The sequence below is a fragment of the Barbus barbus genome (assembly GCF_936440315.1).
Source record: "Barbus barbus genome assembly, chromosome: 35".
NCBI lineage: Eukaryota > Metazoa > Chordata > Actinopteri > Cypriniformes > Cyprinidae > Barbus > Barbus barbus.
The window spans coordinates 11,381,811-11,407,006 of NC_136763.1; the positions used below are offsets into that span (position 1 = coordinate 11,381,811).

General features: G+C 39.6%; 1 protein-coding gene across 8 annotated transcripts in view; it reads left to right on the forward strand.

Annotated features, from left to right (window-relative positions):
* The window catches only part of LOC306855435 (IQ motif and SEC7 domain-containing protein 1-like), a 207,681-nt gene that overhangs the window by 176,642 nt on the left and 5,843 nt on the right, over positions 1–25,196 (forward strand). For 7 of the 8 annotated variants that reach the window (XM_079394159.1, XM_079394162.1, XM_079394161.1 and 4 more), the window contains 11 exons: positions 8,477–8,750; positions 9,576–10,834; positions 12,231–12,392; positions 13,755–13,877; positions 15,647–15,813; positions 16,197–16,336; positions 18,016–18,045; positions 22,641–22,766; positions 23,057–23,156; positions 23,543–23,704; positions 23,883–24,059. In XM_079394159.1, coding sequence (XP_079250285.1) covers positions 8,477–8,750; positions 9,576–10,834; positions 12,231–12,392; positions 13,755–13,877; positions 15,647–15,813; positions 16,197–16,336; positions 18,016–18,045; positions 22,641–22,766; positions 23,057–23,156; positions 23,543–23,704; positions 23,883–24,059 — 2,720 coding nt within the window. Of the gene's footprint in view, positions 1–2,061; positions 2,295–8,476; positions 8,751–9,575; positions 10,835–12,230; positions 12,393–13,754; positions 13,878–15,646; positions 15,814–16,196; positions 16,337–18,015; positions 18,046–22,640; positions 22,767–23,056; positions 23,157–23,542; positions 23,705–23,882; positions 24,060–25,196 lie in introns of those variants that run through there. The other variant, XM_079394160.1, reaches the window with a different exon arrangement.

Consider the following 25,196-nt stretch of genomic DNA (forward strand, 5'->3'; position numbering starts at 1 on the left):
CTCTGCGTCTGTAATGGAAGTTACTCTGTATTCGGCAAATAGCTGAATATCCTTCAAATGCATAGTGGAAATAAATGTTTTCCATGATCATTGCAGTGTTTTAGCCTCAGTTCCGGCTAACAGAGTGACAGATAAGTGAACCTAGAACCAAATGAATAAATTTGTCACACTTTTTTCCTTGAAGCCTTTCTCTGACAAGCAGGAAAGATTTTATTGCTCCCCAAGCCTTTTAGCATTAAAAGATTTAAGGACCTCAGTAATGAACTCTGTCAGGTGGCTCTAAAAGCATGTCGCAGTGACCTCCCGCTTCGTACAAGCTACAGAAAAGTGTGATAGGCTTTTGCATCACTGACTTGAACTGCATTCATTTGTACATACAAAATAGCAATTCATCAGTTTAGTGATGTTTCGTTATTCCTGCATGTGTCCATCTCATTCAGGAGTGAGTCATGCACTACTGAACACATGACTCCTCTGACTCATTAGATGTCCTGTCCTCATAGATGCTTTTATTTATTCCTTGTGTGCCGAGACATTACCAAACTGGCTCGTGTGATCTGTAAGGACATAATATGATCAGTTTTCAGCTTCCTGCTGGGATTCTTCCGTCTTTGCTGCTTTACACTGAGATCTGAAGATCTTTGACGAAGAGCACATGTACATCTTGAGGCTACCATTGAAGAACAGATGTTAATAAGGCTGTCTGGACCCCTTTGGTCCAGTTTCAACCTGTTTAATCTTCATTTAGGGATTCTTCATTGAGGAAGAGAGCAAGGAACAGGAAATAAGAGAGGCCCTTGCTAGAGAACAGCTTTGAGCCTTTACTCTAATTAGAGAACATCACTTCTCGACCGTTAGACACCAAACTCCAAGATGTCACCACCTGGAAACTATTCATGTTGGTTTTTTTCTTTTCTCTTTTTGATGAGACTCCTAAAACCACGCTAGCCAACATTGAGAGGTTATTTTCTCTGACCCCACGGACACTCTAAACTGCACACTCAGGCGGACGATAGCATCTGGGCTTTGCCTGAGCGACGCCCATTGTTTAGGTTATGATGTCAGAAAGGAAATGCGTAAGCCAGGCCGCCCTCCTTATGTAAGTAGACGGGAGGAGGCAAAAGAGGGAAAAGATTATAGAGATGTTATTCAAACCCTTAGTTATAAATGCAGCTGTGTGTGTTTTTAGACCTCTTTTACAAGACAACAGAGTCTTGTCTGTGAAAAAGGCGTCAACTGGACAGCGTTTTTAACATTTTGATGCACTTTAGACCGTTTTTAGGTGTTCCTCAATGAGGCTTTTTATATTAGAAGGGAGAGTTTACTCATTCTCGTGTTGTTCCAAACTTGTGTGACTTTGTTTCTTGTGTGGAATGCAAAAGCAGATATTTTCAAAAGCATCTCAGTGAAAGCCTGACAATGAAAGTCAATGGGGGTTCAGTGTTGTTTTAGACCCCTTTGGCTTTCATTGTCTGGACAAAAACATTTGTCTTTTGTGTTCCACAAAGAAAAGAAAGGGTTTGGAATGACATGAGGGTGAGTAAATGATGACAAATTCTTATTTTTTGGGGTGAACTATGCCTCTAAAGCATTATAAATCCACAAAGCTGCTTTAAATACAAAGTTGGGTTGTGACTTTCTTCAGGTTTCGTCATGAGTGTGTAAACTAGCCGATGATGGAGCGCTTTTTGGCTGCACTTCTCCAGTCCAGTCTGGAGCGTGTGTGCGACACGTTACGAGCTCATATTACTGCAGCCGTTGAAACCTGAGAGAGAGCGGGACTTCCTCCATCCAATCTGTCCAGGTTTAGTCCATCCTGCGATCGTGCTATTTATAGACTCACAGCCTTTTGTCGTTCCAGAGTGGCTTCCCGATCCCTTCATGGCTTTCCAGCCTACGTTCTTTTGACTCTGTTGATCCAGACTCGGCAGGCCAGCCCGTTCCCTCCTCTTTGGGTCGGGGTGGTCGTTTATATTCCCGCCATCACGTAATTAGTTTTCCGGACTGTGGAATTCCCTCCCCTTCTCTGCACACCCCTCAGAGCACCCCTTCCACAAAGTCAGAGGAAAAAAAGAGAGAAGGAAAGAGCGCGCGCAACAGAGAGGCTGAGGATTTAGTGGTCTTTAGTCGGACTGAGAGCGTGCCTCTTTTTCCTATGAGACGGCTTTGCCTGGCGAGGAGATGGGCAGCCACAGGCCAAAGGGATGTTGATGTTTGTAGGGATCAGAGATCGACATGTGGTGTTTGCACTGCACTTCAGACAGAAGCCAGTCTCTGCTGGAACTGGGGAGCTGGTAAGATTTCAGTGTGTGTGTTTAAGAACATGTTGAAAAGTAGAAATAAGTTTTAAGTGTGTTTCTACTGTGTTCGTACTCATTGGGATGGGGTGTATAGTTGTATCTGGGTGTGTTTTGCGAGTAGATCACATGTTTTATGAGACTTCCAGCTCTGTAGCTCTTTGTTTCATTTACCTGCTTTGAATTATGGGGGATCTTCCTCTATTGCGCAAACCCCTCCATTGTTGCTTTGAGTGCACTTTTGCTTCTAGTTGTGTGGTTGAGTGATGTTTCAGTTAATTTTTCTCCAGATAGATGCGTTTATATCCATGTCATTTCTGTGAAAATTAGCTTTAATGCCATTCCAGATTTTTCCATTTCTGTTCTTCTTTTTGTCATTGATGACCTCTCTCCATCCTCTGATTGTAAATGCGGATTGTATTAGTCAAAGTTATAACAAGAATAGCTGTTTTAGTGAGGTCTCTACATCAACCATTCTGCATGTTTTTATTGCTAATGAATGAAGTGTTTGTGTGAGTGTTAGTTTTTCGGCTGTATATTTTCTTAACTTGGTCATGGGAAGGTGCCATAGTGGCACTGCCAACAAAACGATTTGATATTATAAATCAGAACAAATAGAGACGTATATTAGTAGATCAGCCCCATTGAAATTCATGTAATACCAGAATAAGCTTGGTGATGTTAGTAAAACAAGCTTTATTTGAACAATGAGTGCTTTATGTGAAATGCCGGAGCATTTGCCAGTCATCAACAGGGCTGCATTCATGCAACGTGCCACGCTTGTGAATGCAGCTTGACTGGTCCTCTAATGCTCTCAAACCTAGATTTAAAGCTCAAAACATGTCATGTGAGGGTCTTAAAGATCTGCACTAGAACATCATATGCAAATATAGGTGCACAAATACCGATCAATGACAGTAAAACTATATATGTGTGTAATTCTGTGGAAAAACCCCATTTGTAATTTTGACAGCTTCTTCTGCCCCACAAAGCCTGAGAACCCAAGGTTGTTTGGGGTCAGTAAGATTTTTTCTTTAAAAGAAATACATTTTTAACATTTAGAATGTTACAAAAGATTTATGTTTCTCCCTGTTCTTTTGAACCTTCCATTTACCAAAAGAGTCACAATATTTCCACAAAAATATTAAGCAGCACAACTGTTTTCAACAATTATATTCATAAGAAATGTTTCTTGAGCAGATTAGTATGTTTTCTGAAGGATCATGTGACACTGAAGACTGGAGCAATGGATGCTGAATGTTTGGCTTTGCATCACAGGAATAATTTACATTACAATTTAAAATATATTAAAGCAGAAAACCATCATTTCATTTTGTAATAATATTTCACAATATTACTGTTTTTACTGTCAAATAAATTTGGCCTTGGTAAGCATAAGAGACTGTTATTATAATATATAATAAAAAGCCTATATATGTACAAAATATATCTTTATTACATCAATTTCTTGTTCGAAGCTGTTTGAGGACATTTTCTGGTTTAGCGTGATTTAGTTTAAGCTCTGTTAACAGCACAGCATCACGTTTTTCTACAAGTATGGAAAAATAATAAGTAAAATATTTTCATCTATAAAATGTATTTATTGTTTTAATGTGTAATCTTAAACATACAGCACAAACAAAAACTGAAGTCAGTTATCAGGATGGCAGTAAAACCTTCAGAGCTCGAAGGTTTAGGACATGAAATAGACTCCAAAATCAGCACCCGAGAGTTCAAATGAAATGTGGTTTAGTTAGTGAAATGTAAATGAGCTTGTTATTTTACCTTGTTAGACTCAGCATCTGCACCTCAGCTTCACAGTCAATTAGAGGAAGTATGAGGTTAAATAAGCTCAGCAGAAATTGCTGCCTAAAAAGGAAGGGGGAAAAGCGTAATTGTGGACTCTTCAGAGGAATGAAATGTAAATAAAATGCAGTTCAACCAGTTGTACTTTAACTCATGGGAATTGTAGATGATTGAAATTGCCAGTGATTAGTTCCTCTTTATATCAGCATGTTGTAAGTCAATAGTTTCTTGGCTTCGAGTTTCAAACAAGTAATTTAACACTGTAAGATAGAGGCCTTCTTTTGACTGTCTCATTTAGGTGAACTCCAAAGGGAAGAGCAATAGACGGTGCATTTCATCTTCTGTCAGATCTTAACACCTCACCATCTTTTTAGCACTTGTGTTCTCTTACCCTTGTGAGAACCTCCCACATCTCTCTGAGCTGGACTTGACTGAAGCCCAAACTGGTCCTATAGAGACACTTCATCTTGCTGTCTAATGAGACCCTCTGGGAAATATAAAACTTGGCCAGCTGTCTTCAGTGATGATTCATGGATTTGAGCCTCAATTGTTTCCACACTACGCTTGGTTGGATAAAATCGCCATTTATATGCTGTAAACCACATTTGGGTGTAATAAAATAAAGATATAGCTAAGTTATAGTTAAGTCAAAAATGAAAGTTATGAAATCACCCTCAAACTGAATTGTTTTTTAATTTGGGTGAACTATCCCTTTAAAGTTAGCTTAATTTTCAAAATCCATATTGGTGCCCCTAGTGGTCTGTTTGTTTTATTACAGGAAATGTTTGGAATGAAGCAAGAAAGAAAGCTAAAACTTTGGAAGCTAATCTGTGTCCATTTTAACAATGCACCCATTTCTAATTAGTGTTTTGAGCATCAGTTTATAGATTTGAGAGCGCAGTCCTCGGCTCAATTAAAGCTGGCTTTCGTCTTCATTAAATTCAATTTGCTGTAGCGTTCACGGACTTATAAAATAACACGAGGCAGAAAATTAAAACGAGTGGATTGCCACTCATTCAGCTTCATCCCACCTTGTAACTTCAGTTTGCCTCAACCTTGAACATTTAGCCCATTGTGTTGCTCTGAGATGAATAGATGTCCTCCATTTCAGGTGTTCATTTTTCCCCCTCACCATCACTGTGATGATCTCTAAACACTTCCAAGTATTTATTTTCTTATATTTTTCATTGAATCTATTCACAGACCTGTCATCCGGCATCCTCATAGGATTTTATATCGTTTGTGTTCACAATAATTGGGACTTTTTCAGACACCGTCATCTATCACAGTTTAGGGGGAGTCGGGCTTTGAAAATATCCTGGCTCTCCTCAGAGAGATGAGAAGGCAACCAAACAAAATGAAAACTGCATTTGCTGCCACCCTTCAAAGGACACGCTGAGAGCTCTTTCAGGAGACATCAGGCGTCAGACACCAAAAGTCATTCGAGCCGGGTGGCTTCAGTGCAGAGATGTGGGGAAATTAGCTGCCAAATTCATCATCTGAATTGCCTCGCATTGTGTTTTCATGCAGTGTACAATCACATGTAACAAGACATGTTCATCTTCCTTTATTACCAAACACTGTAATAGGAATGCATGAAACAAGGCCATTGCATTAACCTTTAAATCTATATATAACCTCCTGCTTTACGCATGTTGCCTCTCATTAGCTCTGTCCTTCAGAGCAGCAGGTGGGCTTTGTGTGTTCATGGCTCGGGGTCATGTCTGGAAGTAGCACTGGCACTCAGAGCCAAGGCAACATTTAACATTTTCTAGTGTTTGTATTTTAATTTGTCACTGTATTTCAATGAATGAAAACTATTTTAATAGCTTTATTTTTAGTTAATAATAACTTAAATTAACTTTAATTCAAATAATTATTCTTTAAGTATTAGAAGCTAAAAATTTAATTAAACTGTTAAGGAACCAAAGCCAGTAAATAAATATTAAAAAAAAAAAAGCTCTGTGCCATTTGTTGTGTACACTGGAGATGACTTCTTGTCTCACACAAGAACCGATTCTACAGCCATGACCTGTGACTCTGAGGAAACATGTTTATGTCTGGTCGTCGTGTTGACCTCCCTTTTGAATCTGTATTTCAGAGCATTTTTACAGAAGCAGCAGGTGAATACCAACCTGACAGGAAGTGTGAGAACAGTCTCTATACGTTCGACCCGACATCTCTCAGGCACATCCTCTGTATGTCATTTGATGATCACAACTCTAGCTGAAGCGGTGTATATGGGTGTTGGCTCAATAGAGCCTGCCCCCTGAGGATATTGCCTGTTGAAGTCAATCTACACCAGGCTCTCGTATTGTCTTATCCAAGATTGGAAACACCTGCAAACAGTGCTCCAACATACATACATTCATCCTCTCCTCTCCCGCCTTCCCCTATACAAGATGAACAAATTCAATCAATCTGACTGTGTCAGTGTTCTCATCTCTGTAATACTGAGCGCGCTACTGCACACTAATTCATTTAATTAAAAGAAGAGCACTTAATCTAGAAAGTTAATCTGCTGGCACTTAGTTGTTGCAAGGAAGTGTCAGTATGTGGCTGAGAAGCAGTAAAGGTGCTAAACAAACATTTGCTATATATATATATATATATATACATATATATATATATATATATATATATATATATATATATATATATATATATATATATATATATATATATATATATATATATATAAAAAATGGGTATCTTGAACCAGACCCATCCATATGACTTTTGTCGCAGGTCTTGAGATTGACTATGATAAGACTATGTTTCAAAAGCCCGGAACACACCAAGCTGACGGTCGGCCGTCGGGCAGTTTTTGTTCATCGACCGACTAAGTTTTCTCAGTGTGTTCTGCACCGTTGGCTGAAGTTGGTCCTCGTCTGCTTTTTTTTCAGCTGATTTGACATGTTGAATCGGCGACAGAGCTCGTCGGTCAGTCGGGCCATCAGCTCATTCTGATTAGCTGTTCAGTTGGCGAACCAGTGCACAAGAAAGGCACAGAACGAACGTGCTACTTGGCCGACGGGTGTCGGGTGTCGAGCGTCGGCTTGGTGTGTCAGGGTAACTTTGGACCCAGACGCTGCTGAAGTGAGCCAACCCCGCAGTCTGCTTTCGTCGCCACTAGTTCGTCGGCGTCGGCTTGGTGTGTTCCGGGCTGAACATCAAAGTCACCTATATCTGTCATGTCTCTTTAACTGGTTTAACTGATATGCATTGTAATCAAATAACCTTCATTACGTATTTTGACCTTTCCGTGCAATCACATTAGAGGTGGCTGAAGTGTGTGTGATTGTTTGTCTGTTTACGAATGTGTCACAGTTCTCTTTTTACTCATCACCTCAAGCAACAAAAGTCATTTGCCGCAACAGGTATACCTCTGCTAAGGTGTTGACAGGTAGGAGTTATGCTGTTGATTCTCAGAGCTATGGCCTGGAGTGTGTCATTTGGAGTGTAAGCATGATGTATGTGACAGCTGACACTAGACTACTAGGATGTTTTATCTTGGTATTCAGTACTGGAGGAGTTAGGAGCTGAAACACATACTATGGAAGCTGTATGATATAAAAAAGCACATCAACAGATTACAACAAAGTACTGAAGTAAATACAAACTTAACCAATTGAAAGTGAGTTTTGTCTGCAGGAAATGTTGATCATTCCATTTAGTCTATATTTGTGCCTGTATTGTTTTGTACTGTATTGCTTTGTAGTATTGTTTTGCCTGTGAGAAGCACTGTACCACTGTGCGTTGCTATAAACATAGTCATTTGCTTTTATACCTCCACACCAGTGTCAAAGTTCAACTCATAATCTCACGTGTAAGCTTCAGTTTTTGTTTATTTTTTTGTAGTCAATTATCATGTACTTTAATTTGTAATGTTTATTGTTTTTATGTATATTTCTATTTAGCTTTAATTAATTGATTTAGTTGTAGTAATATTAATATGTCAACATATTTTAAATGTGTGGGAGTGGATATTGGGATTTACAAGGAACTTTGTGTCTGGAAAAACAAGGTGGCGTGTGTTATATGTACTGTAAAGAGTTGGTCTGAATCTTATCTTTTGTCATATTTAGTAGAGTTGTGAATCTGAGTTTGCTGTTTGTATTGAATGTGACAATATGACTTAACCAGAACAGTTCAATTCAAAAACAAATGACTCTTATGAGTCAAATTCTTTTAGTGAATCAAAAACATATCATGCAACCAGTGTAGTCTGATTCTTGAACAACTGACTTGTTGAATCAAAACCGAATCCCTATTGGTATGCCTCAGTCATTCGTCAGTATAAAATAAACAGTTTTTTTGTCTATTCTAACCCATTCAATTAACTTACAATTTCTTTCTTTTTCCCTGTACAGTGTGGAAGGTGAGGCTCCGGGTGGTGAGGCGGGCCCCTCTCTAGAGAACAGTGGTGGTTATTTAAGAGGGCCGGTGAGCCGCAGTGCCATCATCAGTGGCGAGCACTTCGACGGCCCACCATTGTACGCTCACGACATACGGCAGCGCCCACGGCGACCCAAACTCCAGCATTCCCAATCGATCCTTCGCAAGCAGGCAGAAGAGGAGGCCATCAAACGCTCACGATCACTGTCTGAGAGCTATGAGCTCTCAACTGACCTCCAAGACAAACAGGTAGAGTTCTTCATGATTTTTAACTGGAATGCCACCAAGAAACCATAAATTCTTCACCAGCTATTTGTATTCATATTGCGATGAGCTTTTTTTGGTGCAGAGGGAGTGTGATTGAGGTTCAGTGGCTTCATCTTACACTTGATGCACTTCCCCTCAAAGGACTGTGTAAATAAATCTAGTTTATTGTAGTTGGGTGAACATTAATTCCTTAAAGTTGCTTGTGGTGACTGCATGTCTTTCATATGAAGTAATTTAATACACCCAAAGGCTGATATGAGATCAATGAGAACCTTTTAGGACATAACTCAGTGCATGCTGAGAGAGTAATTCGTATTCAGAGTGACGGTGTTGTGGTACTGTCCAGAGGCATTCTGTCCACCGTCTCTGTGTGAGGTCTCACAGAGCTGAGAAATGTGATTAGTTCTGCCCGTTCTTCAGGCTAAAAAAGGTCTTGAGCTGACTTTTGCATGGTAGTGGGTTACATCTGGTTTCTTAGGTACCAAGCTAAAGGAGTTCTTTAGTCCACGATGCCTTTATAAGGGAAGAAATGGTTTTATTCATCCTACCTGGCAAAATACACAATTTTTTAATAGTTAGTTCCTTAATATTCCTTTAATAGTGTGGCTTTTATTTTTGTTTCTTTTATTTATGTGGTTTACCAATTTTGGCTTGTGGTTTGGTCAAGTCATATTATGTCATGGGAGGGAGAACAAAATCCCTGTCAACAATAAAATTATGTCAGACTAAGAAAGAAGGGACATGTTTTGCATGTTTGGGTTTTGCTGCTCTGACTAAAAGTGGTGCATAATGTTTGTGTTTTCACAGGTGGAGATGCTGGAGCGCAAGTATGGAGGGCGTTTTATAACCCGACATGCTGCGCGAACAATCCAGACTGCCTTCCGCCAATATCAGATGAACAAGAACTTTGAGCGCCTCAGGAGTTCTATGTCGGAGAACCGCATGTCCAGACGCATAGTTTTGTCCAATATGAGAATGCAGTTTTCATTTGAAGGACCTGAAAAAGTCCACAGTTCATATTTTGAGGGGAAGCAGGTGTCTCTTACAGATGATGGTTCTAAACTAGGAGCCTTGGTGCAATCGGAGCGTGGGGAAATGGTCCCCACCAACATGAAGTCACCTGCGGTCCAGAGCGATTTCACGGACGCCATTACAGAGCTGGAAGACGTTTTCTCTCGACAAGTGAAGTCATTGGCAGAGTCGATAGATGATGCTCTGAACTGTCGCAGCCTACATGGAGATGAGGGACAGCCAGAGCCAACCAGAGGTCATCCAAACATGGAGCAAGAGGTCACCTTCCAGGTCAAGCCTTCGCACAGTAGTGACCACCGTAAGCGAGATGAGATGACAGCTTCCTACAGCGACGTCACACTTTATATAGATGAGGAAGAGCTCTCCCCTCCTCTTCCTTTATCACAATCAGTTGACAGACCTTCTAGCACAGAATCAGACCTTCGTCTACGTTCTTTGAACTCGCAGGACTACTGGTCTCTAGCTCATAAGGATGAAAAGGGCGACACGGACACTAGCTGCCGAAGCACCCCATCTCTAGAGTGTCAAGAGCAAAGACTGAGGATAGACCACCTACCCCTGCTTACCATCGAACCTCCCAGCGATAGCTCGGTTGAGCTGAGCGACCGTTCTGACCGAAGCTCACTCAAAAGGCAGAGCGCTTACGAACGGGGCATCGCCAGTCAACAGGGCAGCCCAAAACACATCCCCTCTCATGCGCTACCACCAAGGGGACCGGCAAGAGATGACGACGCACCTAGGCATCGGCCAAGGCAACTGGAGAGCCACCTGGCAATCAACGGCACTGCCAACCGGCAGAGCAAATCTGAGTCCGACTTCTCTGATGGTGATAACGACAGCATCAATAGCACTTCCAATTCCAATGATACCATCAACTGCAGTTCGGAGTCCTCATCCAGGGATAGTCTTCGAGAGCAGACTCTTAGCAAGCAGACATATCATAAAGAGACACGCAACAGTTGGGACTCGCCCGCGTTCAGCAACGATATCATCCGCAAGAGGCACTATCGTATCGGCCTGAACCTTTTTAACAAGTAGGTGAAGTGTGAATGCATGCTTTTTGTTGTATAGAAAGCTAGTTGGGAAAAGAGAATGTGAGTAGAGTGGAGCATCTGCTACAAATCCATTCAGGGTTTTAAATTTTCTGCTTCTAGAAAAGTTTGCACACTTTTACTGTAAAGCCGATTTAGCGAAACTTGAGCTAAATTTCACCGACAAAGTGGGTCCATTGTCCATTGTCAATAGTGTAGTGAAGCAGCATGAGGCATAGCTTAATCACAGGTCACTTCCAATTCAAGAAACTTCATTTTACTAAACATGGCAAATTTGCATGTTATAAATACAGACTTGAATCCAATGAATTCCATAGGTGCCACAAGGTAAACGTGACCACAGTTTAAGTTGTTTCAGTATGTTTTTTTATTTATTGTTTGGCCTATGTTAGCAGGATTATGCTGTAAATTGTTGCCAGCATGCAATTACATTGTTTTTTACATTAATACAATCAGCCGATGTTTTTATCGAAATTGACATGCATTTAAGCAACCAAGCCTACAGCCTTGGCATTGCTAGTGTCATTATCAACTATTTGAGCTACAGGAACACACCTCAGTCCTGGCAATATTATTCTACTTTGATCCTCATTCCCACACTGTTCACATACTCTGTTTTGGAGTCTCATGTTTCAGTTGCATGAGTAATGATTTTCATTAGCGCCAATCGGAGCTGTGTTAATAACTGTGAAAGATCTTAGTGCACAAACAATGCCGGGAGCTAATGTTTTTTCAATTATCATCTAAACCAAGCACACAAAGTGCAATAGACGTGTGTTTTCCTTTTCCAGACATTCATTATAATTTTGGCTCATTTATTTATTCAGTTCGTGTCTGTGTGCCTGCATGTGGTGCTGTTTGATTGCCACTCAGCGCTCTAAATTTGATTAGCGATCAAGCAATTAGAACCGTGATGAGAACACTATTAGTTTAGTTGGGCTGTTGATCAAGGAAAGCACACTGCCCTCATAACCAGAGTTTACCATCTAACACTGTACATGAGACAAACAAGGTTTGTCTTTTTTTTCTTCTTTTGTTATCTCTTTACAATAACGTAGTGATTATGCTTGATCATTTATTTTGCAATCATGAGGTATTTCAAATCAGATTTATTTTCTTATTGAATGGATTAAGGTGCTTGCTTGCTGCTGGGGCTGTGCATGTTTTGTGTGTGCCTTAGCCTTGTTTAGAGTGGGAACCTCTAATCTTGGATGATTGTGGATTTGCCTGTCTTTGCACTTGGCCATTAAGTTCCTTTTTAATCTTGTATGGTAACGGTCCAGTCGCAAGAACGTACTTGATCTGAGAGATGGTTAGTCACACTTTGGGACCAGTGCAGGCACTGTTCAGATTCTTGATCTTCTTTTATTGTCTCTAGGAAACCTGAAAAAGGCATCCAGTACCTGATTGAGAGAGGATTTGTCCCTGACACACCTGTGGGAGTTGCCCATTTCCTGTTACAGAGAAAAGGGCTGAGTCGACAGATGATTGGCGAGTTCCTGGGCAACAGGCAGAAACAGTTTAACAGGGATGTTCTTGAGTAAGTTCAGCAAATTTAACTGGGTTAGTTGGGTGTGTTGTATTCATTCAAAGTGAAATATACGCCCAACACCATGTTACTTCAAATATGCAGTAATTTTCCATGTTTTTTTGTGTGTATGGGATATTTACATTTAGCTGTCTCTGCTTATTAAACCAGAACAGGTAAAAGTTAATTATTATAGAAATAATGACACAATTCAGTTTGAATCTAAATTATTTACTGGCAGATGCTGCAGTTTGTTAAACTTTTTTATTTTTTTTTCAATTGAATCAATCCATGCTCCAAATAAACCATATTTTACATGCATTTACAAAAAAAAAAAACAAAGGAAAAAATCAGTCAATCTAGAATTCCATCATAATCTTTAATTTTAGGATGCTCTTCTGTAATTATGCTTTTTGCTATCCTTCACTATCCTTACCACAGCAGAATTAACTTACATTAAGCCAGTATCACTGGAGCCTTTATGAATTTATGTGTTCCCTCCTGAGACAAACTGACCACCATGTTAAGCCTTTCAAGCTCATGTGGCTTTGAGTGCATGTAGGTTCAAATTCATAGTCCATTGTTTTAGAAACTGGTTCTTTACAATTGAACCCACATCCATTTACTGTCCTCTTTTTAAATCGAGTGCATTTAGGATTAAAGGTGGAAAATATTAATTCTATTTCAGAACAATTTAAGTTTTTGTTGTAACCACACGCATTTGCTTTAATTGTTAGTGACCTCTTGAAATTAGTCAGCAAATGACAAATGATTATTCTAGCCAGTCTTCCATTGAATCTAAGTGTCAGAGAGTGATTATATATATATGGACTCTTGCACTGCTTTGTACATATTGACTAAGGTGTCTGGGTTCATGGAGCACTTTTCCGAAGCGATGTGAATCAACTCATTCTCACTCTTAAGTTAACTCATCCTCCTTTTTCAGTCTGACAGTAACTGTCAAGATAATGGGGGCAGATAAGGCCATGCAGTCTGTGTTCAGCTTAGTCTGACAGCACTTTTTTAAACACCTCCTTGAAATCAGTAAATCTTGACATGTGAGATCAAATGCACTCTGAGTATCCCTGTAGCAAAATCTCCCTCAGATTGCTTTGTATGCCCCATGATTGTGATTTAGAGACGGATAGAACTTGCTTTTATCGGAAAGACTAAATTTGTCTAGCTTTTTCCTTTGTCTTAAAGCAGTGACCATATCTTCATGTGTGCTATGAAAATTAATAAAATTCATGGAATAGAATACAATTTTGTTTCCCAGAAGACTTCCAAACTAATAGGGAATACACCATCCTGGATATACTACAGTGCAGGAAAGAATGTAGCGGTCTTTTGACTTTGTTCATTATCTTTTTCCAGCTGTGTGGTAGATGAGATGGATTTCTCTGGAATGGAGCTGGATGAAGCCTTGAGAAAATTCCAAGCACATATACGGGTGCAGGGAGAGGCACAGAAAGTGGAGCGACTCATTGAAGCCTTCAGGTGAAAAACATTTCAATTGATTATTTTTTTTAAATGCGCCCTTAAAGGTACAGTTCACCCAGAAATGAAACTCTCACTTGTTTTAAAGGGGTCATCAGATGCCCATTTTCCACAAATTGATATGATTGTTTAGGGTCTTAATGAAAAGTCTATAACATACTTTGGTTAAAATTTCTCAATGGTAGTGTAAAAAACACCTTCTTTTTCATCAAGCCGTTTTTTATTCCATGTTGCTTTAAATGCTCATGACTCTGCTGACCCTGCCCCTCTCTTCCGTGGAGTGACGAGCAGTACTGTTTACTTTAGCCGTGAAACTAGTTAATTAGCACATATTAGGAAAGGCGATTTGCAAAGATTCATTAAAAAAACCCTTATACTCACTTCTTCTGTAGATTAAGCTGGATCGCAAATGATTCGCGCGAACATAGACACATTTAGGCAGATCGAGAATCGCCGAATTCACTTCAAAGCGAAAGTAACATTAATTCTCTGCATCTTCAGCGGCTCAGATGTCGGGAGGAAATGATGACTGCTTTATTCATTATTACATCCAACAACAAAACGCCTCAATCGCTTAATAAGAGACATCTTGTCTTCCCCTGCACACAGCTCTCAGCTCACTCAGGGTGGGTCTAAGGTAAGACGGCCTTGTCAGTCAAATATCGTGGGAGCGGTCTGTACAGAACTACGTCATTCTGACAGGGCTCTCAGAACATCCTGATCTGAGAAAGGGGATTTTAAAATAGGGATTTAAAAAAAAAAACACTGGGTGGATTTTTATCATTATAGGATGGATCTGTACACACACTTCCAACACACATTTATGTTCAAACAACTTAAAGTGAATTTTGCATCCGATGACCCCTTTAAAATGGTATGATTACATCCATCTGATTCATGAATGAGTCATTTAGACTGATTTTGATTTATTATCCAGTGATTCATAATCAAAATATTGTTTTCTATGAACATACCAAAGTGATCAACATTTTTAGTGTGTAGTCTGTTCCTCTACCAAACTATAGCAACAATATTACTTCAGAAGACTTGGAATAAAGCCCTCAAGTCATATGAACCATTTTTTTGGGGGTTTTTTTTGGAGATTGACAACACATTGTTTATTTCAACATTGACATCAAGACAACACATCATTCATTTTCATATTATTGTGTGAAATTGTTTGGACTAAAATAAGGATGAATAAATAATGACATAATTTTCATTTTTTTATGAACTGTCCTTTTAAGGGAAGCTTGGTGATCAAACAATGAGAATGGATCAGTTAGCAATTTCACTTAAACCTTGTTCATATACAGTAAGAAGCAAGAAATTCTCTAAGATAGTCTGGTTTCTTGTCCTTTAGTAGATTTTACCAACACAAAAACATAAAACACTCCCATAGCCCACTGATAACATTGTTCGATCGGCTGCTAAAGGACCATCTGTCATTTGAGCGATCACACCAGCTTACAACGCATGTAAAGATAACTCCAACGGTTGCCTGCTCGCCACTCTTAGACCTTCAAAAAATAATGTTATCGCTAAACCCTTTGAGGCAGACACCGTTTCCAAATGAACTGTTTAAAGTCCATTCAAGTGTTATCTAAAAGAACATAGCTCTTTAACAGAGTGGCACTTTTAACATTCTCTGTCATGCTAGTGCATATAGAACCAATTACTCACCAGAGCAGCTATTGATTTTGTGGAAGTGCAGTCTCATATTAATTAGTTCACTTTGTTCAGTTGTTGTTGTTCTTATTTCCATTTAGTCAGCGCTACTGCATCTGCAACCCTGGGGTGGTGCGTCAGTTTAGGAACCCAGACACCATCTTCATCCTGGCGTTTGCCATTATACTTCTCAACACGGACATGTACAGCCCAAACGTGAAGCCAGAGAGGAAGATGAAACTGGAGGACTTTGTGAAGAACCTTCGCGGTGAGATTCAAATTCATGTTTTTTCATTGCAAACTGAATCTGTTCCATCCATAAATTCACCTTCAAAGTCAGAGGTTTTGTCATACTAAAAAACTAATACTCAAATTTGCTCTAATTAAACATAATGCATGTGCTCCAGACTGATTAATGACCTCTTTGGGATAGCAATGACATCTTTCTGGTCACAACCTTGCATAATAATTGGAGCAAAGCAAACAGAGATTCACCTTTAACTTCAATTAACTTTGATGTAAATGTGGTCACATCGTAATTCAGATATGCTTAACCTACATTTCGAATTCTCTCCTAGAATTTCTTTAAATCTTTTGCGAGCTGTAATTATACATGGGCTTTTTCTTTTGTTCTTTGCTTCCTGTGCACAGGTGTGGATGATGGAGAAGACATCCCAAGAGAGATGTTGGTGGGTATCTATGAGCGAATCCGGAAACGAGAGCTTAAAACTAACGAAGACCACGTCTCCCAGGTACAGAAGGTGGAGAAACTCATCGTTGGCAAGAAGCCGGTGAGTGAACAGTCCATCTCTATCCATCATGTTGTGAACTTACATTGACCCCGGTTCTAGAAATGACACTTTATCGATTCCAGTCATGGTCCAGTGGTGTGAAATGATCCAAGGACATTGGTTAAACATGTTCCTTCTCTCACCTATTGTGTGTTTGTATGCTTTCGCCCCTCTGTGCAGTGTAGATCTATAGGTTTTATTGTTCTGTCAGGAACCATTTACAAACACTTTTTATCCTCAGGAGGCACATGACATTGAGACTCTTCGAAGATTCTTTATCTACAAGATGTGCTTCTTTATGACAGATCTAATACCTATCTTGAGACCTTCATGGTGTCTGACTGTGGTGTCTGTGCGTGTATGTAAGTCATGTGGCGAGGGCTACGTGATGCTCTGCAATGATAAATGGGATTTGCTTCTCCACAGAGGCCTTCAGAGTTACCTAAAGATTAAATCTACTGACTGTTCACCTGCTCTGAACTCAACCACCTTATCATGCAATATAGCAAGTTACAACCATATTATTATTCAGTGGAAGAGGCATATATTGCATATTTAATGTGACGCAAATGGGAAATTATAGACATGCTTAAAAGATTTTATAATTTTTAAATAAAATATTTTAGTATATTTTGTCGAACAGGGGTTTCATTCTTTTTTCAGCATAAAGATCCCTTTGCGGTTGGGGAGAAACGGAGAAGCCATTACACGTTATATATATATATATATGTATATATATATATATATATATATATATATATATATATATATATATATATATATAATATGGCATTTTAAGCATGGCATTTAGCTTAAATTTAGTTTCTCAACCTTTAGCTTAGCTTACCTTGATAGTATATTTGTCTTAGTTGATTAGTCTGATACTTGTTTCAGGTTTCTTTGATGAAAAGAAAGTTAAAAAGAACAGCACTTTCTTCAGGTTTTCACTATCAATTTTGATTAATTTAATGTGTCCCTCTGGAATTGAAATATTAATTTCTTTAAAAAAAAGAAAGAAATGGCAGACCATTATCATTTGCCTTGACTAAAGTCTGTTACCTTGACTGGTGTAGATCTGGAGAGTTGTATAATCCACGTAAGATCAGTACAATATACATCATCCCTTCAGCAGAGTTGTTGGTCTCTTCCAAGGCTAAACTAACTGAAGCTGTTCCCATAATGAACTTGCATCTTCATTACCACATCAAGTGCCTGTCACACAGTTGAATTTGGAAGCACTGTGGGTTTTCAGAGCTGAAATAATTAACATTTAAGCTTTAATGCAAACAGCACACATGGCTTGGTTGCCAGGAAAACCTTCTCCCTGGTGTATCTTCCACGCATCTTTGGAGACGACATAATGGAGATCTCCTGTGGAGCTCAGACAGAAGTCTGCTGTGCTCGAGAGTCGAGACCCCTGCCTGCAGACGCTGCATCCCGGGTGCTGTAATTAGGTTTCTGAAAATGGGCAGAGACTTCCTGTCATAGTTTCAAGCAACAGCAGTTTGGCTTCTCATTAACCTCACTTCTCACCCCATTCATACAGCACTGCTCACATCGGACAGGTAGATGGAGGCGGGTCTTGATAACGAGAGAGAGAGACCACTCTGACCTTCAAGCCTCCCTTCAGTCCTCTCGCTATGATCCTCACTCATCAGTCTAATTTTTTCACTTTTCAGATCGGGTCTCTGCACCATGGCCTTGGATGTGTGAGTATAATTTATTTTAATTTTTTTTTTTTTTTAAGGGGTTCTGCATTCTTTCTGGTCAGTTTTTTCCAAGTACAATGTAGTAGGTTGGATATATATATACATACAGTCATGGCCAAAAATATTGGCAGCTTCGGTAAATATGATCAAAGAAGGCTGTGAAAATTAATCTGAATTGTTAATCCTTTTGATTTTTATCAAAACAATTCACAAAAATCTAAATCCATTTGCCAGTTTAACTGTGGAAGTTAAAGTGGAAGTCGTGGCCTAATGGTTAGAGAGTTGGACTCGTGATCCAAAGGTTGTGGGTTCGAGTCTCCGGCCGGCAGGAATTGTAGGTGGGGGGAGTGAATGTCCAGCGCTCTCTCCACCCTCAATACCACGACTGAGGTGCCCTTGAGCAAGGCACCGAACCCCCAACTGCTCCCCGGGCGCTGCAGCATAAAATGGCTGCCCACTGCTCCGGGTGTGTGTTCACGGTGTGTGTGTGTTCACTGCTGTGTGTGTGCACCTTGGATGGGTTAAATGCAGAGCACGAATTCCGAGTATGGGTCACCATACTTGGCTGAATGTCACTTCACTTAACAGCTAAATTTTCTCCTATAATGCCTGATGAGGTTAGAGAACACCTGACAAGAGATCAGAGACCATTCCTTCATCCAGAATCACTCCAGACCCTTTAGATTCCCAGCTCCATGACGCTGCTTCTTCTCTTCAGTTCGCCTCACTCATTTTCTATAGGGTTCAGATCAGAGGACTGGAATGGCCATAACAGAAGCTTGGTTTTGTGCTCAGTGACTCATTTTTGTGTTGTTTTTGAGGTTTGTGTTTGGATTATTGTACGGTTGGAAGATCCAAACATGGCCCATTATAAGATTTCTAACAGAGTCAGTCACTTATTGATTTTTTATCTGTTGGTATTTGATAGAATCCATGATGCCATGTGTCTAAACAAGATGTCCAGGACCTCCAGCAGAAATATAGGCCCACAACATCAAAAATACAGCAGTATATTTCATTGTACACATGGGGTACTTTTTATCCCTGTGTTCACCAAACCCATCTTGAATGTTTGCTGCTAAAAAGCTCATTTTTTAGTTTCATCTGAGTATAGAAGCCAGTCCCATTTGAAGTTCCAGTCGTGTTTGATTGGGGCAGTCGTGGCCTAATGGATAGACAGTCGGACTTGTAACCCGAAGGTTGCGGGTTCGAGTCTGAGGTCTGGCGGGAATTGTCGTGGGGGGAGTGAATAACCAGCGCTCTCTCTACCTTCAATACCATTGACTGAGGTGAGACCCTTAAGCAAGGCACCGAACCCCCAACTGCTCACTGGGTGCCTCAGCATAAATGCCTGTCCACTGCTCCGGGTGTGTGTTCACAGTGTGTGTTCACTTTACTTTATTGTTTATTTTTACAGGGACAATGCACAATTAAAAGTAATTGCACCAGAGTTAGCTAATAGCTAATTTACATCTGCTGTCCCTGGGCAGGTAAACAAATTAAATAACATACAATATTACATATACACCACATAGAACATCACAATACATATATCCACAAAAGTAAAAAACAATATATAAAAAAACACAAGACTTACAACGCAGTCATTAGTGGTTGCAAAGTTGTTCTGATAGTATCCAGTGCTTAAGATTAGTTTTAAAAACTGTGTATCTGTCAATGCTTCGAATGTTTGTAGGTAAAGAATTCCATAACCTCACTACTCTAACCGAGAACGCTGTTTGACCAAAGGCGGTTTTTCTATACTGCGGTACTAAATCTCCCCTAGCAGATGCTCTTGTCCTACCGGCACTGCCGTTATAGGCCAGGCATCCCCTAAGAGGAGGGGGAGCAAGATTATGGATAATTTTGTACATCAGGCATACATCACTGTAAAATACAAAATTGGCAAAATTAAAAAAATTTAACTTTTTCAAAATAGTACAATAATGGTAATCCCTTGGTTTTTTTGTCTAGCACTTTCAAAATTTGTTTATAAAGAGAGTACACAGGCTTAAGTGTGGTCACACCTGCCTGTGACCAGGTTGTTATACAATATGACAAATGAGGAAGAATCAAAGTATGTACAAAAAGTAGTGCAGCTGATTGAGACAGTTGATGCCTGATGTTTTTAAAATTATTTAAATTGAATTTAACATAATTTATAACCCTTCTTACTTGTCTTTTAAAAGACAGGTGTTGGTCAATTATTATTCCTAAATATTTGACATGTCACACATTTGATTGCTTCACCATTGAGTACGATATCTGGATTCACAGAGTTATTTTTTCGTGCAGTAAAATACATGCAAACTGTCTTGCTTACATTAAGGGACAAACAAGACTTATTTAACCAATTCAAGACTTCCACCATTGCAGATGTCAGTTTGCTTGCAACAAGTTCTTTAGTTCTTGCATGAACAAAAAGCACAGTATCATCTGCATACATTAGAACGTTAACACCTGGACATACTTGAGGGAGATCATTAATATAAATACTAAATAAAATGGGTCCTAAAATAGACCCTTGAGGAACCCCTATAGGACAGCTAGCAAAAGAAGAACACTTATCAAACACTCTTGTACATTCACTGCTGTGTGTGTGCACTTGGATGGGTTAAATGCACAAATTCCGAGTATGGGTCGCCATACTTGGCCACATTTCACTTCACTTAACTGATTATGCAGGATTTTGTTTTTGGATGAGCTAGCAGAAGTTTTCTTGAAACCCTCCCAAACAACATGTGGTGATGTAGGTGCTGTTTGACAATTTGTTTTAAGATTTTCTGACCCCGAGGCTCAACTATTTTCTGCAATTCTCCAGCTGTGGTTCTTGGAGAGTCTTTAGCCACTCAAACTCTCCTTCTCACCATGCATTAGGAGGATATAGACACACGTCCTCTTCCAGGCAGTTTCGTAACATTTTATGTTGATTGTAAATTATTAATTATTGCCCTGATGGTGGAAATGGGAATTTCACTAATTTGTGAAGCTCAATTATCTTTTGCTGCACATTTCTCATTGTGATGGATGATTAAGGGAATTTGGGCTTTGTTTTCCCTCCTATTTATATTTCTGTGAAACAGGAAGCCATGGCTGGATAATTTCATGTTCATAATCACCCTGGAGTGCTCAGAATTGTGAATATGAATAGGAATATACTTCAGAGATACTAGGGGTGCCAATAATTATTATCTAATGAAAGGTTAGATTTTTGTGATTTTTTTTTTTTTTTTTTAATAAAAGATCAAAAGGATTAACAATGCAAATTAATTTCATAGCCTTCTTTAATCATATTTACCAACATGACTGTATGTGTGTGTATATATATATATATATAGTGGCGGGAGGAGCCAACGACAGACACAGTGGGCGTGGCGTCAAGCCTCGGAGAGGTTTTTATTAAACAATACATTAAAATAAAGTGTCCAAAGGGGGAAAAGTGTCCAAAATAAACAGGGATCTGGTGTCCTCGTCGTGCTGCGGGGCTGTGTAGGAGGGCAGTGTTCAGGAGGGAAGGGTCCAGGGAAGGGTCGGAGTCCGGTGGCCGCACGCGCTCCCCTCTCGGGGCCGGGAGCGAGTGGCGGCGGCGTCTCTTGCGCGGCTTCGTCCATCTTCGGGCATCCCGGCGCTTCTGGGGGATTCGGCGGCCCGGCATCCTGGCCCGTCAGCCGCCTAACGGGTGCGGCAGTCCTCCTCGACGCTCCCTTCCTGGACCCACGAGGACACCAGCGTGCATGCACGGGGGAGAGACCGGTTTCCCGAGGAGAGGCGCGCTCGGCGTTTAAACGGCGGCGGTGATGAGGCTCTACTCACGTCAGGTGCGCCTCATCACACGCCGCCAGCCCTGGCTGTTTCAGCGCCCCTCCTCTCACACACCCACTCCTGTCGGGAGCCTGGTGAAGGGCGGCGAATACAGGACGGGGTGGTGATGATGGACAGGGGGGCGGCAGCCGACTCGTCACAATATATATATATATATATATATATATATATATATATATATATATATATAAACAATTATTACATAAAAAATAAAAAATTATTAAACCTATTTATTTGTTACTCATTGAATACAGCACTTTATACACGGGATACTATCTACTCTATTTATAAAATAAGTGAAGCAATAAGCATTATTCCACATTACTAAGCTACATTCTGGTCAGTTTTTCTAGCATAATCTAGTAGGTTGTAGAGTTAAAATAAATAAGTAAATAAATATTACTTAATAAAACAAAATAATTTATTAAAATTAAAAAATGTATCATTATTATGCATATTTTATGTTAGTTACTGAATACTGCACTGCATTATGATCAAATTACAACGACTCATTAAAATAGTGAATACTGGTAATTTAAATGCAAATTACTAGTAAATTACCAGTTCCATCTTTCCACCATAATGCATTTTGAGATACAATATTTCATGCAGTAAGCTCTGTATATACTGAAGTCCTCTGCTTATGCATACAGCAAATATACATACTCTGTAGAGTATACATACTATATACAGCAGCAATAGTAAGTCGTACGCTAGTGTGGTATTTTTGGGTCTCAATATTCAATAAATCAATATTTGTGTTCCACACACAGGTGCTGTCTCTACCACATCGTAGGCTGGTATGTTACTGCAGGCTGTTTGAAGTGCCAGACCCTAACAAACCTCAGAAACTGGGTCTCCACCAGAGAGAGATCTTCTTATTCAATGACCTTTTAGTGGTAAGCACGCACACACATCATAGCCCATGATGCAACACGAGAAACGTAAAAACAGGAAAAAATGAGGTCGAACAGTCTTACAACATAACTTTTTTTTGTTTTGTTATGTTTTGTTGTTATGGTTGTGTAATGGTCAGCAAGACACATTTAGTCCAATTCTAGGTCAGCAGTTTTGTACATCATGTGTCCATGATCAGAAAGTGTTACTCAGCTTTTCCAAATGCTCAAAGAATAGAGCCAAGGATAATTAGCAACAGATGGGGTCGTAATGTGACATTCTTTCAATTCAGGTCACTAAGATTTTCCAGAAGAAGAAGAATTCGGTAACGTACAGCTTCAGGCAGTCCTTTTCTCTGTACGGGATGCAGGTGCTTCTGTTTGAAAACCAGTGTAAGTACCCTCAGTGAAAGGTCAAAGGCCTTCTGATCCCATATCGCCCTTTTCTGGACTATGTTTTACCTTGTTCGTACAGTTTGATTGCACTTTCTCACTTCCGTGCTGGCATGTCGAGTAAAAACCCAGCCTTTTTGCTTCACAGGAAAACATGAAACAGGAGTTAAAGGTTACAAAATACTTTGGCTGTTGATTGAAAACAAACTAATTCTCAAAGTATTGTGTATTACAATGCGTTTTCTCACAAAAAGATTAAAATATCTGTCATATGCGATTGCAAAATGTGAGAATATTGATCAGTGCGTCCCTCTGAAAAGGGCATGTCTGAGTGCTGTCATGATCCGCCAGTCTGTAAATATTTCTCTCCCGCTGCTGCTTTTCAGATTACCCCAATGGAGTGCGTCTCACTTCAGCTCTTCCAGGCGCAGACATCAAGGTTCTCATTAACTTCAACGCCCCCAACCCGCAAGACCGCAAGAAGTTCACAGATGACCTGCGGGAGTCCATCGCAGAGGTGCAGGAGATGGAGAAGTACAGAATAGAGTGTAAGCAGCTCTTATAATACATTCTTTAAAAAAAAAGAGTGGCCAAGATAGTCCACAAAAGAAAGAAAGCCATAAGGGGCTTGAGAAATGTGCTTGGCAAACTCTGTCTATTGTGCCTAAAAGCAGTGAAATGTGTGTGAAATGACATGATCATTGAAGTTGATGTCGTTTTATGCAGCCGAACTGGAGAAGCAGAAAGGTGTGGTACGTCCCAGCATTTCCCAGAGCTCAGGGCTGAAGAAAGAGACAGGAAATGGCAATCTGAGTCGGACCAGCCTGGATGACAGCTACGCCATGGGTGAAGGGCTCAAGAGAAGTGCCCTCAGCAGCTCTTTACGCGACCTTTCAGATGCAGGTGAGTGTGCAGACCCACATAAGACATGTTATGTTTTTCTGGCTTTATCTGTCACAAACATTGATTATTTTTTGCAGTCTTGTCCAAACAATACTTCGCCTCTTGCCAAAGTAGAGCGCTGAATGCTTGCTTCTAAATTGATGTTTGTCCACAACCATTAGTGTAGCATCAATTATTTATCAATTAGAGATGGGTGATATGTAACATATTCAAGGATTTTATTGCCAATTTAAGATGAATTTAATTTATTTAATGTGCTTTTATTTGACTGTTAGGTTTCTAAAGGCCTTGTCATTGGACTAATTTTGAGGTCTTTGACTAGTGAAAATGAGTATGCAAAATCATGCTATGATTGTTTTCACTAAATTTGTACCAGTGTTATTAACTAAAACTAAAACCAGAACTATTAAAAATAGTTTTCTGTGCTAAATTGAAATAAAGCTTAAATAAAATATAAATATTTAATGAAAAACTTAAACTTACACAAGTGTTGCCTTGACAATTAACTGAAATAAGTTGTACTAAAATTACTAAACATTATTTTAAAAATAACTAAAAAATTAAAGCTAATTCAAAATAGTAATAAATACTGCAATAGTGTGTAAGTAATACTAAAATAACACTTTTTACACATAAAACATTTTATACTGTATTTCCATGGTTTATTGGTTGAAATGATGGTCTGTGATTGAAATATAAAAAAAATACAATTTCAGAGCAAATATCAAGCTATATACAGTATATTAAGCTATCTATCTATATATTATAGTCAGCTTTATTTTGTTGGTATTATAGTATAATTGTAATATTTATAATATAAAATGCTCAAAAATGCCATGACTAATGAAGCTAGATGCATCCTGACAAATATTATCTTCCACATTAGTTGTTTTTTCCCACTCTATAATTGAACCTTCACACAATTCACAAGCTGTGATATCTTCTCACCCTATCTAGCACATCGTTTTGAGCCCTAAACATGGCAGTCACTACATAGAAAATAATGGAAAGTGTGACCTCACATGCTTTCTCTGTTAGGAAAAACATTTAACAGCGCAGTCACGCTCCGTAAGTGTGAATTGAACTCGACCAAGCTGGCCACTGAGCCTGACAGCAGGAGTCACGACACATGTGAAC